This window comes from Anomaloglossus baeobatrachus, chromosome 5 (assembly GCF_048569485.1).
Source record: "Anomaloglossus baeobatrachus isolate aAnoBae1 chromosome 5, aAnoBae1.hap1, whole genome shotgun sequence".
NCBI lineage: Eukaryota > Metazoa > Chordata > Amphibia > Anura > Aromobatidae > Anomaloglossus > Anomaloglossus baeobatrachus.
In genome coordinates this window covers 20,337,792-20,357,087 of record NC_134357.1, presented here as the reverse complement: position 1 = coordinate 20,357,087, position 19,296 = coordinate 20,337,792, and the positions used below count along the sequence as shown (strand labels likewise).

Sequence of the window (19,296 nt, the reverse complement as noted above, 5' to 3'; positions counted from 1 at the left end):
CTAGGAGTCACACACAACGAGATCGCTTCAGCGGCTGGATGTGCGTCACAAAATCCGTGACCCCAAGAGATCGCTGTAGCGTGTAAATGTAAAGCCCGCTTAAGAGAGACCCTGAAAACTGAACATCCTTTCCAGTGGCCTTCCGGTGGGGCGATAAGCTACTTGGGAACCCTAATCCTGTTGGACTTTTCCAGACTGTTCATGCTGAACTTTTCAGCTTTGGCTCGCCAAACTGGAGGGGTGGTTGGCGTCCTGTGACAGAAGGGAATTTTCCTGGTTCAGTAGACTAAACATCTTGAAGATGACAGTTCTTCCCAGGCTGCTATACCTCCTTCAAACTATCCCATTATACATCCTCTCCCCCTTCTGGACTAAAATTCAGCGTGCTTTTGAGAGGTTCGTATTCGTCTCTAAGAGACTCAGACTTAGGTATGACGTCCTCACCCGTCCCAAAGCAGCCGAGGGAATCGGTCTCCCAGACTGCAAACGTTATTTTGCCTCAGCCCATGCAAGGGTACATGACTTAATACATTGTCACTCTTCTAAATTGTGGGTCCGCTTAGCCCAAGACATATGTCCCCTTTCAGTAGTCACGACCCACTGGACCTGGCTTACCCTCGCCCAGGACGAAATTCCCATGTCCTTCTCAGTTAAACAAACACTGAAAATGATACATACCTCGTCAGTTAGAGGTGTTTTGATAGACCCTAATGGACTTTTGCAGCCACTAACAGACTTCCGCAGTTCCCTCCGGGCACCTCTACACGCACAGTTCCAGAAGGAAGCCACTTCGCATGCACCAGGTCGTGCCTGGGGGTGCCTTTCTCCGTCTGCAGTCTATCCTATAAGATAGCCCTATTCTGGCCCGCCACGCATTTGAGTATATGCAACTTCAGCACTTTTTTTCTAGACTCACAAATAGAGAACGGCCCAAGGCAGTTCTATCGGGATTCAAGAAGCTATGCATCGCCTCCGAGAGGCCGTGTTTTGCTATATTTTATCACTAAGGTTCCGATACGGCTTTAAAGAAGGCAATTAAGTAATTTTATTATAAAGGTTAACCTCATAACGACGGCCGTACGACTTAAAGCAGCGGCAAAACAGGGTACTTATTCTGTTCCGCCGCTTTAAAGCGGCGGCCCGAAAAAACCCTGTAGCGCCCCCCAGCGACCGAAAATCTCGGGGGTTTCAGCTACCGGGGGTAGCTGAGACCCCCCAGATTATGAATCGGGGTGTTTTTTTTGGACCCCGATCATGTGATCGGCGGTATACACTGTATACCGACGAACACATGAAAAAAAAAGAAATGGCCGGTAAAACTGATTTCTTTTTCATCTGACATGATCAAACATGTCAGATGATAAAGAAATCTAAACCCCTAGTGCCCCCAAAGCCCCCGGTACCGGAGAGTCCCCCCACCCCCACCCCTACCCCCACCGGACATCCAAAATGGCGCCGAAGCGCACAGAAAACTGCAGCCGCCGCCGGCTCTGCAGTCATTTCCCTCCGATCTGAAATGATCAAACATTTCAGATCGGAGGGAAATGTCCTCCCCCTGACCCCTCCTCCGGTACACCGGAGATCTCTGGTCCCCGGAGCCCCCTCCGGTCTCCAGAGCCGCCTCCCCCCTCCGTAGCGTGGAAGATGGCGGCGCCGCGCGGCCGCATTCATTCTGCTCTTTCTGCCGCATGTGACACGTCACATGCGACAGAAAGGTGTCCCCAGGTCCCGCTAGGTCACCCCCCCCGTCACCCCCCCCAGCCCCCGGTCATACGTTACCTGTCTGCTGGTGATCCATCCCGCGATCACGCCGCCTCCTTCTTCTTCTTCTTCAATGCTGGCGGCGCATGCGCAGACAGCGGCTGTCAGCTGGATCCCTGCAAGCAGGGACCCTGACGTCGCTGCTGCACAGGCTCCACTGTGGACCGGGGGAGGGTGAGTGCGGTAATCTGCAGTCACACTCCTCACATGGAGAGACTGCTGTTCCAGAAAATGGGGGGTACGTTCTGTGAGCGTGCCCCTCATATTCTGGAATGAGGTTACTGCAGGTCACTCTGCCCTAGGTTGGACCGGGGCAGTGTGAGTGCAGTATTCTCAGATTACTGCACCCACACTGCTCATGGAGAGCTTGCTCTTCCAGAAAATGGGGGATACGTTCCCTGAACGTGCCCCCCATATTCTAGAAGGTCCAGAGTCGCCGAGGGACCTCCAAAATGGATTACAGCGACCGGAATTTCTTTATTTTCAATAAATTGGTAAAAGAGGAATGTTTCGGGGAGTTTTTTTTTCAAATAAATTTTTTTTTTGTCTTTTTTTTTCTATTACTTGACTGGGTTAGTAATGTCGGGTATCTGTTCAGATGCCGTGACATCACTAACCCCAGGGCTTGATGCCAGGTGACATTACAGCTGGTATCAACCCCATATATTACCCCGTCTGCCACCGCACCAGGGCGCGGGATGAGCTGGGGCGAAGCGCCAGGATTGGCGCATCTAATGGATGCGCCACTTCTGGGGCGGCTGCGGCCTGCTATTTTTAGGCTGGGAAGAGTCCAATAACCATGGCTCTTCCCACCCTGAGAATACCAGACCCCAGCTGTCCGCTTCACCTTGGCTGGTGATCAAATTTGGGGGGACCCCACGTTTTTTTTTTTTTAAAAAAACGCCTGGGGAGGCCTCCAAATTGATCACCAGCCAAGGTGAAGCTGTCAGCTGTGGTTTGCAGGCTACAGCTGTCTGCTTTACCCTAGCTGGCTATCAAAAATAGGGGGGACCCCACGTCGTTTATTTTAATTATTAATTTTTTGGGGGGCTAAATACAAGGCTAGGCACCCTTTACTGCAACATGAAAGGCACTAAAGGGCGCCAGCTTAGAATATGCAGGGGGTGGGACGTTATATATGTTTGACATCTATCCATTCATCCATTGTAGCATTTTAGGCTGTGTGCCCACAATCAGGGTTTGCAGCGTTTTGGGCGCAGAGTGTTTTCCCTGCGTCCATAACGCTGCGTTGTACAGTAGAAGCACAGTGGAAGGATTTTTAGAAATCCCGTGCCCAATGTGCTTCTTTTCTCCGCAGCAAACACTGACCTGTGGCGCAGCTTCCTGAGCCTCAGCATGTCAATTTATGCTGCGGAGACAAGAGTGTTCTCTGCAGGTAGCATAGAGCTCCACAGCGGCCTGAACCCAAATCCTGGGCATGGGCAGCTGCGTTCTCCCGTGGACAACACTCACATCTCTGCAGGAAGGCTGGCACTGTGTACTGGACGCCGTGTCGCTGGATCATGGCCACATAGCCTAACAGTGAGACATTTGTTGCTACAGCAACATTTTTGTGAAGTACCTGTGGATTCAAAATGCTTACTATACTCCTGAATAAAATCCAGTTTCCAAAATGGGGTCACTTGTGGGGGGTTTCTGCTGTATAGGTACCCAAGGGGCCCTGCAAATGTGACATGGTGCCCGCAATTTATTTTAACTTTTCCAGAATTCAAATGGTGCTCCCTCCATTCCAAGCCCTCCCATTTATCCAAACAGAGGTTTTTGGCCCCATGTGGGGTATCCCTGTGCTCATAAGACATTGGATAACAACCTGTGGGGTCCACGGTTTGTTGTTGTCTCTTGAAAAAGTGAGAAATTTGATGCTAAAGCAACATTTTTGTGAAAAAAATGAAAATTTTCAATATGGCAACCTAAGCTTATCAAATTCTGTGAAGTACTCGTGGATTCAAACTGCTCACTATACACCTAGATAAAAGCCTTGAGGTGTCTTGTTTCCAGAATGGGGTCACTTGTGGGGGACATCCCACTGTTTAGGCACCTTAGGGGCTTTCCAAATGCAACATAGCGTCCGCTAATAATTCCAGCCAATTGTGCAGTCAAATGGCACTCCTTCCCTTCCGAGCCCTGCCATGCGCCCAAACAGTTGATTTCCACCACATATAAGGTATCGCCAAACTCAGGAGAAATTGCACAATAAATGTTATGCTGAATTTTTTCCTTTTACTCTTGTAAAAAAAAAAGCTACCTGGTTGAAATAACAATTTTGTGGTAAAATTTAATTTTTTTTTTTTTCATGGCTCAACGTTATAAACTTCTGTGAAGCACCTGGGGGTTCAGGGTACTCACCAAACATCTAGATAAATTCCTTGAGGGGCCTAGTTTCCAAAATGGGGTCACTTGTGCGGGGTTTCTGCTGTTTAGGTACCATAGGGGACCTCCAAATGCGACATGGTGCCTGCAATCTTTTTCAGCCAAATTTCCTTTCCAAAATTCAAATATTGCTCCTTTCGTTCCAAGCCCTCCCATTTGTCCAAACAAAGGTTTCAGACCACAAGTGAGGTATCACCGTGCTCATAAAAAAGTGGTTAACAAACCTTGAGGTCAAATTTTTGGAATTACCTCTTGAAAAAGTGAGAAAATTGATGCTAAAGCAACATTTTTGAGAAAATTATTAAAATTTTCAATATGACAACGTAACGTTAACAAAATCTGTGAAGTACCTGTGGATCTAAAATGCTCACTATACCCCTAGATAGAAGCCTTGAGGGGTCTAGTTTCCAAAATGGTGTCACTTGTGAGGGGTTTCTTCTATTTAGGTACCTTAGCGGACCTGTAAATGCAACATGGTGCCCGCAATCTATTTCAGCCAAATTTGCTTTCCAAAATTCAAATATTGCTCCTTCTGTTCCGAGCTCTCCCATTTGTCCAAACAGAGGTTTCTGACCACATGTGGGGTATCGGCGCACTCATAAGAAAGTGGGGAACAAGTTTTGGGGTCCATTTTGTTGTGTTATTTCTTCTAAAAGTGAATAAATTTGGGTTAGAGCAACATTTTTAGGTAAAATTTAATTTTTGCTTTTTTTCATTCCACATTGCTTTTGTTCATGTGAAGCACCTGAAGGGTTAATAAACTTCTTGAATGTGGTTTTGAGTACTTTGGGGGGGTGCAGTTTTTAGAATGGTATCACTTTTGGGTATTTTCTGTCATCTAGGCCTCTCAAAGTCACTTCAAATGTGATGTGGTCCCTAAAAAAATGGTTTTGTAAATTTTGATGTAAAAATGAGAAATTGCTGATAAACTTTGAACCCCTCTAACTTCCTAACAAAAAAAAAATTTGTTTCCAAAATTGTGCTGATGTAAAGTAGACATGTGGGAAATGTTATTTATTAACTATTTTGTGTCACAGAAATCTCTGGTTTAACGGTATAAAAATTCAAAAGTTGAAAATTGCTAAATTTTCAAAATTTTTGCCAATATTCAATTTTTTTCATAAATAAACGCAAAAAATATTGTCCTAAATTTGGTACTAACATGAAGTCCAATATGTGACGAAAAAACAATCTCAGAATTACCGGGATCCGTTGAAGCGTTCCAGAGTTATAACCTCATGAAGTGACACTGGTCAGAATTGCAAAATTTGGTCTGGTCATTAAGGTGAAAATTAGCTCCGTCACTAAAGGGTTAATATGAAATACAAACTTAAAGGAAAAGTATGATATTGCGTACACTTTTGTATAATCAACATACAAAGGTTAAGTACAGTAAAATACTTACATCACCAAGGAGTTTTGGAACATCATCTGTCTGGAAGTCAGAGAAGCATGACATAGACAGAGACTCCTGGACATCACTGACCGGACTTCTCACGGTGCAGCAAACACAAGCTTCTGTCTGTGCTATATTTCATCTGATCTTAAATAGAGGTTTGTACAATAATTACAAACCTTAAAGTTAATGTGTTGTAGTCTTATTGATCCATGCCCTTTGATGGTCAGTCTTTGGGCATAGATGAACTAGAGATACACCACACATCAGACAATGGGGTAATAAACCCACAGACATTCAAATCTCCCAAGAATACACATCAGGTATTTGAGCTAGGTAAATGGATATATTGTCTGTCTGTGTATATAGCAAACACATAAAACATCAGATTGTTGAACTAAAGAAATCAGAGTTTCTATTTCAATGGATAGCAAACACACAAAACCATCAGATATTTGATCTAAGTAAATCATAAAGTTTCTGTTACAATGGTATATTGTCTGTCTGTATATTCAAGACAAACACACAGAAATCCTTAAGTATATACAAGATTTTGTAACCATGTACACTTTGTCTGTCTGATTAATCAATATGTTATAGTTTAACATAATGTATAGACTCAAAAAATAGCAATTTTTATATTTGCAATACAGGCCGGCACATTCTATATCAGTCCTCTATGGTTTATTGACCAAGGTGAGACAGAAGCTAACCCCCCCTTTTTGCAGGGCCTGGGACCTTGAGCTCAATGCCACTTTTACACAGGAGCAATTGGAGAAGTGTTTTTTCTTGTCCCACAAATCCGCTATAGCGACAAAATCCCAAGATATGAGTTTCAAAATTGTCTCTAGGTGGTATTGGGTTCCTGCGGCCCTGCATAGGTGGTTTCCTGAGGTGTCTAGTCTTTGTTGGAGTTGTGGGCTGGAGGAAGGGACCATGACCCATATTTGGTGGTCTTGCCCGATTCTGCAAGCTTTCTGGCAGGGGGTACTCAAAGTGGTAAAAGAGATCACAGATGTATCAGTGCATGCAACACCAGAGGTGGGGCTCCTGTTCATGTTCCCGATGTCCAAGGCCATCTATAAGAAATCCTTGCTGCAACACCTGTTACAGGCAGCTAATACAATAATTCCTCGTCTCTGGAGGTCTACTGACCCTCCCTCATTAGAGGAGTGGTTTGTAGAGATTTCCCTAGTTCATCGCATGGAGATCCTGGTTGCTCAATCACACAAAGAACAAGCTAGTATTACCACCAAGTGGTTCCACTGGGAGGCCTTCCCATCTTCCCCACTGTATCGGACTGTCCTAAGATAGAGATGGCCATACGACATTAACTACATCCCAGAGGGTCTCATTGGGCTTGTCCCCCAGTGTGGTGGATTCTCATGTTCAGAGTTCTAATAACTTCTTGGATCAGCCCCTAAGGCATCTCCCCCTTTTTTCCTATTCCTTACATCTCTCCTCCTTTTTTTCTCCTTTTTGTTTCTACTCTATGTCTAGATCATAGGCACCTGCTGAAATTCATAATTTTGTATTGGCATTGTATATGCTGTATTGTCAGGTTCTCTGGGTTGTTTTGGCTTTTGAAAATCAATAAAATCTTAAAATTGAAAAAAGCACAATCTTTCACCCCTTTATTAACCCCCAAAACACCTCTGCAGGTCTGACAATCAAGAAGAGGTCCCACGACAATTCAGCTCAGCTATATCTAAAGCTCACAGCAAGCGGCATAGAACATGACTGCCTCCTGTGAGGTTACGGCAGTGACTGAAGTGAGCCAAGTGATCAGCGGTGATGTTACTCAGGTTACCCGCGGCCACAGCTGAAGGTTCCCACCATCCTCGACCTGTGACCGCAAATCAGCTGAGTGACATCATCGCTGATCATGCAGCTTACTTCAGTCACTACCTGAACCTTACAGCGGGCAGTCATGTTCTATTGCCATTCGGTGTGCATTCAGATGAAGCAGTGCTGGAAGTGTCATGGGACCTCGTGTAGATTATGCCAGACCTGCAGTATTTTGGGGGTTAATAAAGTGGTGAAAGAGGGTGCTTTTTTTGACTATTTCCAATAAAGGTTTTTTGGGCTGTTTGTGTTTATTTACTTTTACTTACAGATTAGTAATGAGGGGGGGTCTCATAGATGCTTCCCCCTTACTAATCTAAGGCTTAGCAGCAGCTGTGGGCTGCAAATAACTCCTTGTTACCCCGATTGCCACCACTTCAACGTAACAGACAAAAATAAGGGAAAGTGGTGAGTCTGTCGAATATAATGGATGCGGCAATTTCGGGCGGCTGCAGGCTGATATTTTTAGGCTGCGGAGCACCCAATAACCATTGGTCTCCCCAGTCTGAGTATACCAGCCCCTAGCTGTCGTGCTTTATCTTAGCTGGGTATCAAAATTGGGTGTCCTGCACGCCATTTTTTAAAATGATTTAACTAATTAAAAAAAAGCCACATGTGGTTCCTCCTGTTTTGATAGCTGGCAAGGGGGCTGCAGCCTGTAACTATTGCTTTATCTGTGCTGGGTATCATTATGGGGGGACCCAATGCCAATTTTTTATTCATTTTACTGTACGATATAGACCTGCCCACCAGCGTCTGTAATTGGAAGCGTCAGACACGCTGTCACTCAATGTTGGGGCGTGTCTGACTGCAACCAATCACAGAGGCCGGTGGGTGGGGGAAACAGTGCATATTCAATGAAGGTAATGAGTGGCCCGGGAAGTGAATGAGCGGCTGCGGGAAAAGTGTGATCACAATTTATTAAACATTTCCTACATTCTGAGCATGAATACTATAATACGATTTCTCTCCCATGTGCATTCTTTGATAATTAACAAGATGGGATTGCTGTTTAAAATATTTACCACATTTTGAACATGAATACGGCTTCTCCCCTGTGTGAATTCTCTTATGTATAATAAGAATAAATTTTGTGCCAAAACATTTTCCAGATTCTAAACATGAATAAGGTTTCTTCTCTGTGCGGTTTCTTAGATGCATATCAAGAGCTAATCTCGTTTTAAACATTTTTCACATTTGTAACATGAATATGTTTTCTCACTTGTGTCAGTTTTCTGATGTCTAACAAGATCTGATTTAGTTGGAAAACATTTCCCACATTCTGATCATGCAGATGTTAAAGGGGCGGTCGGGGGTCTTGATAATAGTGGCAGAGCCTGCTGTCTGGCTGTAGCGCAGCCCGATTTCTTTTCTCTGCACCCCAACCACCACTTTAGTACAATACAGTAATAAGCATACTTTTTCTTCATGCGTCACAAGCACTGACACGGTCACAGGTTCTGTTAATCAAACTTCTTTACTTGTCAACATCTTCAAAAACAGTTTTTATCTCGCCTGAGGTGGACACATTCTTGTTTCCCAAAGGGGTTGTCATTAGCAATGGATAATTCATACATTTTACCGGCTGACCACTTCCCTGGTGCTTTGGCACCCATTGGGGTCCCTAAGCTCCTCATCCTCTCCTTCAGCTTCATTATTCCCGATAGAAACAACAGTCTCTCCCATCAGTCAGGGCCTATTCTTCTCTCAAGAGGCCATTGACCTTCCTCTGATTGAGGGAATTTGTTAGGTATCCACCAGTGAATGGCCACCACCTGGGTGACACCGCGTGTCCGGCAGCCAGATTCGACCCAGAAGGTCACACCAAATTAAATTTATTGTGTCCTTTCTCCATCATGTCTCTCAAAGACGCAGTGTTTCCCTCCCTCAGGGACTCCTCCTACTTCCTGTCTTTCCAGCCATTTTCACAGACTAAGCCACTGCCCTTAATTAACTCCCTCTAGCCCAGGAGTACTAGGGAAGCAGCTTACACATTGTGGCCACTTAGTGGTCGTTTGAACACACTACACCATTATATCAACTTGAAACATTATCTACAGTGGATTTGCAAGTATGGGGTGGTCGAGCCTTACACCCCCTTACACTCTGTATATGTGCATGGGATGCTCCCATTGGGACGTGAGGAATTTTGAGTTACGTCCAATGTTACCTTTATCTTGATCTGCTTGATCCTCGTTATGAATAAGATTTCTCCTCTGTGTGGTTTCTTAGATGCATATCAAGAGCTAATCTCGTTTTAAAACATTTTTCACATTTGGAACATGAATATGGTTTCTGACTTGTGTGAGTTTTCTGATTTTTAACAAGATCTGATTTAACTGGAAAACATTTCTCAGATTCTGAACATACATACTGATTATCACCTGTGTGACTTTTCTGATGTCTAATAAGTTCTACTTTATATGTAAAAGCTTTCCCACATTATGGGCATGAATATGGCTTTTCCCCAGTGTGAATTCTCTGATGATTAACAAGATATGGTCTCCGAGTGAAACATTTCTCACATTCTGAACATGAATACCGTTTCTCTCCTGTGTGAATTCTCTGATGACTAACAAGATGTGATTTCTGTTTAAAATATTTACCACATTCTGAACATGAATACAGTTTCTCTCCTGTGTGAATTCTCTGATGACTAACAAGATGTGATTTCTGTTTAAAATAATTACCACATTCTGAACATGAATATGGCTTCTCCCCTGTGTGAATTCTCTTATGTGTAATAAGACTATATTTTGTGGCAAAACATTTTCCACATTCTAAACATGAATAAGGTTTCTCATCTGTGTGGCTTCTTCGATGCATAGCAAGAGCAAATCTAGTTTTAAAACATTTTTCACATTCAGAACAAGAATATGGTTTCTCACTTGTGTGATTTTTTTGATGTCTAAGAAGATATGATTTAGTTGGAAAACATTTACCACATTCTGTACATGGATATGGCATATCCCCTGTATGAATCCTCTGATGTATACCAAGATATGATTTAGCTGGAAAACATTTTCCACATTCGGAACATGAATATGGCATCTCCCCTGTGTGAATTTTCTTATGTCTTACAAGAACAGATTTACTGCTAAAACATTTTCCACATTCGGAACATGAATATGGCTTCTCCCCTGTGTGTGTTCTTAGATGTACTACAAGATGTGATCTACTTGTAAAACATTGGTCACATTCAGAACATGAATACAGCTTCACTCCTGTGTGTATTCTCTGATGTACAACAAGATTTCCTTTGTTGCTAAAACATTTTTTACATTCTGAACATGAAAATGGCTTATTTCCTTTAAGAGTTGACGAATATTTCACACCCCTTCTGTGAATTTTACTTTGCTTTTCAGTCTGTGAGGAATCAGAAGATGAGGGTAGATCTGGAACAGTTGCATGTACTTCATGTGTAGCTTGTGAGTTATCAGGATTTTTTGCCTTTAAATCTGACTTCAGATGTCCCTCTGTGCTCCTATTATAGTCATCTGCCAAAAATTGAATCTTATTTGATTATTCATGAATAATAAAAAAGCTTTAAAAACGTGATTCAATTTTACCAACATCAGTATGTCACATGAAAAACAAGCCCTCATACTACTCCAGCAACAGAAAATATAAAAAAGAAAAAAAAACCAAAAAACTCTTGCCTCTACAAATTTCAGAATTTTTCTTTCAGCGCTAAATACAAAAAATACAGTGGGTACGGAAAGTATTCAGACCCCTTTAAACTTTTCACTCTTTGTTTCATTGCAGCCATTTGGTAAATTCAATAAGTTCATATTTTTTTTTCTCATTAATGTTTTTCTCATTAATCTCCACACCCCATCTTGACAGACCCCCCCCCCCCAGAAATGTAGCACGTTTTTGCAAATTTTTTTAAACAAGCAAAACTGAACTATCACGTGGTCATAAGTATTCAGATTCTTTGCTCAGACACTCATATTTAAGTCACATATCCTTGTGATTCTTCTTGAGATGGTTCTACTCCTTCATTGAAATCCAGCTGTGTTTAATTAAACTGATAGAACTTGGAAAGGCACACACCTGTCTGTCAGACCTCACAGTACATGTCAGACCAAATGAGACTCATGAGGTCAAAGGAACTGATCAAGGAGCTCAGAGATAGAATTGTGGCAAGGCACAGATCTGGCCAAGGTTACAAAAGAATTTCTGCACTAAAGGCTCCGAAAAGCACAGTGGCCTCCATAATCTTTAAATGGAAGAAGTTTGGGACTACCAGAGCTCTTCCTAGACCTGAACATCCAGCCAAACTGTGCAATCATGAGAGAAGAGCCTTGGTGAGAGAGGTAAAGAAGAAACCCAAGATTGCTGTGGCTGAGCTCCAGATATGCAGTACGGAGATGGGAGAAAGTGCCATAAAGTCAACTATCACTGCAGCCCTCCACCAGTTGGGCCTTTATGGCAGAGTGGTCTGACGGAAGCCTCTCCCCAGTGAAAGACATATAAAAGTCTGCACAAAGTTTGCAAAAAAACACATTAAGGACTCCCAGATTATGAGAAATAAGATTCTCTGGTATGATGAGACAAAGATATAACTTTTTGGTGATGATTCTAAGCGGTATGTGTGGAGAAATCCAGGCACTGCTTATCACCTGCCCAATACAATCCCCACAGTGAAACATGGTGGTGGCAGCATCATGCTATCGGGGTGTTTTTAAGCTGCAGGGTCAGTATGACTAGTTGCAATTGAAGGAAAGATGAATGCGGCCAAGTACAGAGAGATCCTGAAAGAAAACCTCTTCCAGAGTGCTCTGGACCTTAGACTTGGACAAAGGTTCACCTTCCAAAAAGACAATGACCTTAATTACACAGCTAAAATAAAGGAGTGACTTTAGAACAACTCTGTTGCCATTCTTGACTGGTCCAGCAAGAGCCCTGACCTAAACCCGATTGAAACCGAAGATTTTCAGCTTACCTTTTAGCGGGTGCCTCAGGGCTTCAGAAATGGTGCACGGATAATTCCAGACAGGCCAGATCCGGTGTGGCAAACAGGCAGTCAAAAGGAAACGAAGTGGATCCAGCACCAAATATGTATATATAAAATTTACTTGATTCCATCGTTAAGAAAAAAAAAATCACAAAACGCACTACATCTTAAAAAACAGCAGGCATAGAAACACATGACTTGTTTCGGACAAACTATTTAAAAAAAGAGAATTTTGTTTACTTACCGTAAATTCTTTTTCTTGTAGTTCCGACATGGGAGACCCAAACCATGGGTGTATAGCTAGCGCCTCCGGAGGACACACAAAGCACTACACTCAAATGTGTAGCTCCTCCCTCCGGGCTATATACACCCCCTGGATGACAATCTACCCAGTTCAGTGCAAAAGCTGAAGGAGGACATCCACCCATAAGTAGAGATAGAGTAAAACTCGGCAAAACCAGAACTCTGTCTACTAACAACAGCCGTGAAACACACGGAACAAAAACTGCCAACAGGCAACAGGGAGGGAGCTGGGTGTCCCATGTCGGAACTACAAGAAAAAGAATTTACGGTAAGTAAACAAAATTCTCTTTTTCTTTATCGTTCCTTCCATGGGAGACCCAAACCATGGGACGTTCCAAAGCAGTCCATGGGTGGGAAATAAACTAAACTGAGAAGTAGGCAAAACCTAACTTCACAAATGGGCGACAGCCGCCTGAAGGATGCGTCTGCCCAAGCTCGCATCTGCCGAAGCATGAGCATGCACTTGGTAGTGCTTAGAAAAAGTGTGCAGACTGGACCAAGTGGCAGCCTGACACACCTGCTGAGCCGTAGCCTGGTGTCTGAAAGCCCAGGAGGCACCGACAGCTCTGGTCGAGTGCGCTTTAATCCCCGGCGGGGGAGGCACCTGAGAACACTGGTAGGCATCGGCGATAGCCGACCTAACCCAACGAGCCAGGGTCGGTTTAGACGCCGAGAGGCCCTTGCGCTGACCTGTGGTTAGCACAAAAAGTGAGGTGCACCGCCGAAAAACGGCGGTGCGAGACACATAGATTCGGAGCGCCCGCACCAAATCCAAGGTGTGCAACGCCTTCTCAAAGCGATGCACAGGGGCCGGACAAAGAGAGGGCAATGAAATGTCCTGGTTAAGGTGGAAGGAAGACACCACCTTAGGGAGAAAGTCCGGAGTCGGACGCAGAACCACCTTGTCTTGGTGAAACACCAAAAAGGGGGATTCCGAAGAAAGCGCAGCCAAATCAGAAACTCTCCTGAGAGAAGTTATGGCTACTAGAAAGACAACTTTCTGTGAAAGTCTAGACAAGGGAACTTCCCTGAGAGGCTCAAAAGGGGGTTTCTGTAAGGCCGTGAGGACCAGATTAAGGTCCCAGGGATCCAAGGGCCGTCGGTAAGGAGGGATGATGTGAGATGCGCCCTGCATGAAGGTGCGCACCTGAGCCAGTCGGGCGATACGCCGCTGGAACAATACCGACAAAGCCGACACCTGTCCCTTAAGGGAATTGAGGGACAGACCCAACTGCAGACCTGACTGTAGAAAAGACAGGATGGTCGGCAAGGCGAACGGCCAAGGAGCATGGCCGGAAGAGCGACACCAGGACAGGAAAATTCTCCAAGTCCTGTGGTAAATCTTAGCCGAGGAAGACTTCCGAGCCTGAGTCATGGTGGAGATGACCTCAGAGGGAATGCCTGAAGCCGTCAGGATCCAGGACTCAAGAGCCACGCCGTCAATCTGAGAGCTGCAGAATTCTGGCGGAAGAACGGACCTTGAGAGAGAAGGTCTGGGCGGTCCGGGAGATGCCACGGAACCTCTACGGACAGGCGGAGCAGATCTGGGTACCAGGCTCGCCTGGGCCAGTCCGGAGCAATGAGTATGACTCGATGGCCCTCCATTCGGATCTTGCGCAGAACCCTGGGCAAGAGCGCTAGAGGGGGAAACACATAGGCCAGACTGAACTGAGACCAATCCTGAACCAGTGCGTCTGCTGCGAAGGCTTGAGGATCGTGGGAGCGAGCCACGTAAACCGGAACCTTGTTGTTGTGCCGGGAAGCCATTAGATCTACTTCCGGAGTGCCCCACTTGCGGCAGATCGATCTGAACACTGACGGATGCAGGGCCCACTCGCCGCCGTCCACGGTTTGACGGCTGAGATAATCGGCCTCCCAGTTTTCCACGCCTGGGATGTGGACTGCGGATATGGTGGACTTGGAGTCCTCCGTCCACTGGAGGATTCGTCGAACCTCCAACATCGCCAGACGGCTGTGAGTTCCGCCCTGGTGATTGATGTAGGCAACCGCTGTCGCGTTGTCCGACTGAACCCGAATGTGCTTGCCCGCCAATAGGTGGTGAAAGTCTAGGAGAGCTAGAAACACAGCTCTGATTTCCAGCACATTGATCGGGAGGGCTGATTCGGACGGAGTCCAAGTGCCCTGTGCTCGGTGATGGAGAAACACCGCTCCCCAGCCGGAGAGACTGGCATCCGTGGTGAGGATCACCCAGGACGGAGTCAGGAAGGAACGTCCCTGTGAAAGGGAGAGGGGCAGAAGCCACCACTGAAGGGAGTTCCTGGCCTGTGATGACAGAGCCACCAGCCTGTCCAAAGAAGAGATCCGCTTGTCCCAACAGCGGAGAATGTCCAGCTGCAAGGGACGCAGATGGAACTGGGCAAAGGGAACCGCTTCCATGGACGCCACCATCTGACCCAGCACCTGCATGAGGTGTCTGATGGAATGACGGCGGTGCCTCAGCAGAGAGCGCACCGCCAGACGAAGGGACTGCTGTTTGACTAAGGGCAACTTGACAAGTGCCGGCAGAGTCTCGAATTGCATCCCTAGGTACAAAAGTACCTGGGTCGGGGTCAGAGTCGACTTGGGGAGGTTGACAAGCCACCCGAACTGAATTAGCGTGGTGACAGTGAGAGAGACACTCCGCTGGCAGTCTACACTGGATGAGGCCTTGATTAGAAGGTCGTCCAGGTAAGGAATCACTGCTAATCCCTGGAGGTGCAGGACCGCAACCACTGCTGCCATGACCTTGGTGAACACTCGAGGGGCCGTGGCTAAGCCAAAGGGAAGAGCCACGAACTGGAAGTGTTCCTCTCCGATTGCAAAGTGTAGCCAGCGCTGGTGCGAGACCGCAATAGGCACATGCAGATAGGCATCTCTGATGTCGATGGATGCCAGAAAATCTCCCTGGGTCATTGAGGCAATGACCGATCTCAGAGATTCCATGCGAAAGTGCCGCACCTGAACATGCTTGTTGAGAAGCTTGAGATCCAGGATGGGTCGGGAGGAACCGTCCTTTTTGGGGACTAGAAAGAGGTTTGAGTAGAAACCGCTGAACCGTTCCCGGGCGGGGACCGGAACAATTACACCGTTGGCCTGCAGGGATGCCACGGCCTGAGAGAAGGCGGCGGCTTTGGAGCAGGGGGGGTTGGACAGAAAAAATCTGTTTGGCGGGCTGGAAGAAAAAGGTATCCTGTAGCCGTGGGTGATGATATCCCGCACCCACTGATCGGAGACGTGTTGCAACCACACGTCGCCAAAGTGGGAGAGCCTGCCACCGACCAAGGACTTTGCTGGCGCGGCCAGATAGTCACGAGGAGGCTGCCTTGGTGGCAGCGGCTCCTCCGGTCTTTTGAGGACGCGGCTTTGCGCGCCAGTTGGATTTACGATCCTTGGCGGTAGTGGACGAGGCCGAGGGCTTAGAGGATGACCAGTTAGAGGAACGAAAGGAACGAAACCTCGCTTGGTTCCTGCCCTGGGCAGGTTTCTTGGCTTTAGTTTGTGGCAAGGAAGTACTCTTCCCGCCAGTAGCCTCCTTAATTATGTCATCAAGCTGTTCCCCAAACAGCCGGGACCCAGTAAAAGGGAGACTCGCAAGGTACTTCTTAGAGGAAGCGTCCGCTTTCCACTCTCGAAGCCACAAGATCCTGCGGATCGCGAGGGAGTTAGCGGAGGCCACTGCCGTGCGGTGAGAAGCCTCCAGGATGGCAGACATGGCGTAGGATGCAAAGGCCGAAGCTTGAGAAGTTAAGGCATCCATCTCAGGAATAGAGTCCCTGGAGAGGGAATGAATCTCCGCCAGAGAGGCAGAGATAGCCTTAAGAGCCCATACTGCCGCAAAAGACGGGGAGAAGGAGGCTCCTGCCGCCTCAAATACAGACTTGGCCAGAAGGTCAACCTGGCGGTCAGTGGGGTCCTTAAGAGAAGTGCCGTCAGCCACAGCAACGACAGTGCGGGCTGAGATTCTGGACACCGGAGGGTCCACCTTTGGGGACTGGGCCCATTCCTTGACCACCTCAGGTGGAAAAGGAAAACGGTCATCTGAACTACGCTTCAGAAAGCGTTTGTCAGGACAGGCCCTTGGCTTGTTAACAGTGGTCTGAAAGCTGGAGTGGTTAAAAAACATACTCCTAGGTTTCTTAGGAGAGGTAAACTGATGTACCTCTACCAGAGAGGGTTGTTCCTCTGACTCTGGTGGATTGAGGTTCAGTACGGAGTTAATGGACGTAATCAAGTCACTAACATCCGCATCACCCTCAGACAAGTCAATGGGGTACATAGAGGCAGAGTCTGAGCCTACAGCAAGTGAATCCTCCTCGCCCTGCACCTCGGCTTGTGAATCAGAGCCGTGGGACGAGGAAGGAGAAGGGTCCGTGCGTCTCCGTTTAGGGGGACGAGGTCCTAGGACATGCTCTGAGGGCTCTGCAGAGCTCGGCGCCGCAGAGACACCCTGAGAGGGAGGCTGATGCATAGACAGCAGCGTCCGGGACAGCTGCCCCATGGAGTCGGCAAACGACTTGGAAAGAGCTTGTGAAAAGGATGCTACCCAAGCCGGGGGTTCAGCCACCTGGGCCGGAGCAGCCGGAGGGACCCCTGCGGAGGCTCCAGGCTGAGACACAACCATATTAGCACAGGTATCACAATGTGGGTATGTGCTTGGCTCTGGCAGAATTAGCTTACAAGCAGTGCATATAGCATACATGTTTGCAGCCTTGCTCCTAGTGACAGACATGCTGCTGTGGAGGAAGTTCTGCAGCCAGATACACTCCTGTAGAAAGCCTGAGAGTGTAATAAAAGTCCACAACCAGGGGTTGTGGCTTACCAGCCCTGCTCTCTGTGTGTCCTCCGGATTTCACCGCTCCCCTGTGAAGTGTCAGCCTTCCAGATAGTGCAGCTGCAGCTTCCAGCGCTTCCCAGTGTGAAACGCTGAGAAAATGGCGCTGGGAAGAAGGAGGGGGGGCGTGTATAAGCCCAGGAGCGGGAAAAACAGAGGGCAGAGAGACACAGGGATGGTAGACAGGGGAGGGGACATCTCCCTAGAGAGGAGTGCCCTCCCCTCTGCTGGTCGGGCGGTGGGCGGCGCTGTATGCAAAACATGCAGCAGAAGCCAAAAACGAAACTAGGCCCAAACTGAAGCCGGGGCCTAGATTTTAAAGTGCGGCCGACGAGCAGGCACCGTCGGCGCGGTTCTCATGGAAAATTCCCAGAACTGGCCGAAATTAACAGTAACGCTAAAGCACATACTGTCCCCCTAAGAAAAGTACCCGGGACCCCTGAAAAAACGTCTCAATACTTAGCTTTGAGACGCAGGGCCATGTCCCTGAGTGGGGGTGAACGCTCCTTCCAGCAGGGACCAGACAGGGCTGTGGATGGAGCCGGCCTCCTGCAAGCAGAGAGGACCGTGATGGCTCCCACTTCAAACAGAGCCTCGACAGAGGATGCGAAGGAGCTCGGCATGTGAAGGCTGCAGCCTTATTAAAATCAACCTTAACAGCACCCCGCAGAGTGGAGCGTGAAGGGACATGCCGGGAGTCCAGACTGGACCCGCTTTTCTTCCAAATCTTTAAAAATTAAAATAAAAAATATCAGGAAATGAAAATGTGTGTGATCCTCCTGGAACACAAAGCGTTGAACTGGGTAGATTGTCATCCAGGGGGTGTATATAGCCCGGAGGGAGGAGCTACACATTTGAGTGTAGTGCTTTGTGTGTCCTCCGGAGGCGCTAGCTATACACCCATGGTTTGGGTCTCCCATGGAAGGAACGATAAAGAAAATGTCCTTACTCATAGGTGAGCATATATTGGCAGTCTGCACACTTATGTATCTTGAAGGATAGTGCCAAAATGGAACCCTATGACGAGCCTTCCTGGGTGGAGAAAAAGGAATTAGCAAATGCATACTAGAAGAGGAGATTGATTAGTCCTGGGTGTGACCGCTAGAAAGAGAAAAATAGACGAGAATGAGAATCATTGAGAACATTCAAATATCTACAAAAACTGAGAAAAAATTGTAAGAAAAGAAGGGAATTTTGTTTACTTACCGTAAATTCCTTTTCTTCTAGCTCCAATTGGGAGACCCAGACAATTGGGTGTATAGCTATGCCTCCGGAGGCCACACAAAGCATTACACTAAAAGTGTAAAGCCCCTCCCCTTCAGGCTATACACCCCCCGTGCTGCTACGGGCTCATCAGTTTTGGTGCAAAAGCCAGAAGGAGGAAAAAATTATAAACTGGTTTAAAGTAAATTCAATCCGAAGGAATATCGGAGAACTGAAACCATTTAACATGAACAACATGTGTATACAAAAAAACAGGGGCGGGTGCTGGGTCTCCCAATTGGAGCTAGAAGAAAAGGAATTTACGGTAAGTAAACAAAATTCCCTTCTTCTTTGGCGCTCCATTGGGAGACCCAGACAATTGGGACGTCCAAAAGCAGTCCCTGGGTGGGTAAATAATACCTCATAATAGAGCCGTAACGGCTCCGTCCTACAGGTGGGCAACTGCCGCCTGAAGGACTTGCCTACCTAGGCTGGCATCTGCCGAAGCATAGGTATGCACCTGATAGTGTTTTGTGAAAGTGTGCAGGCTCGACCAGGTAGCTGCCTGACACACCTGCTGAGCCGTAGCCTGGTGTCGCAAGGCCC

General features: G+C 46.8%; 1 protein-coding gene across 1 annotated transcript in view; it reads right to left on the bottom strand.

The window, feature by feature from the left end:
- Positions 1-19,296, bottom strand: part of LOC142312573 (uncharacterized) — a 152,141-nt gene that overhangs the window by 103,252 nt on the left and 29,593 nt on the right. Inside the window, 1 exon segment of the mRNA XM_075351564.1 lies at positions 9,839-10,890. Within this exon segment, the coding sequence (XP_075207679.1) occupies positions 9,839-10,890 (1,052 nt within the window).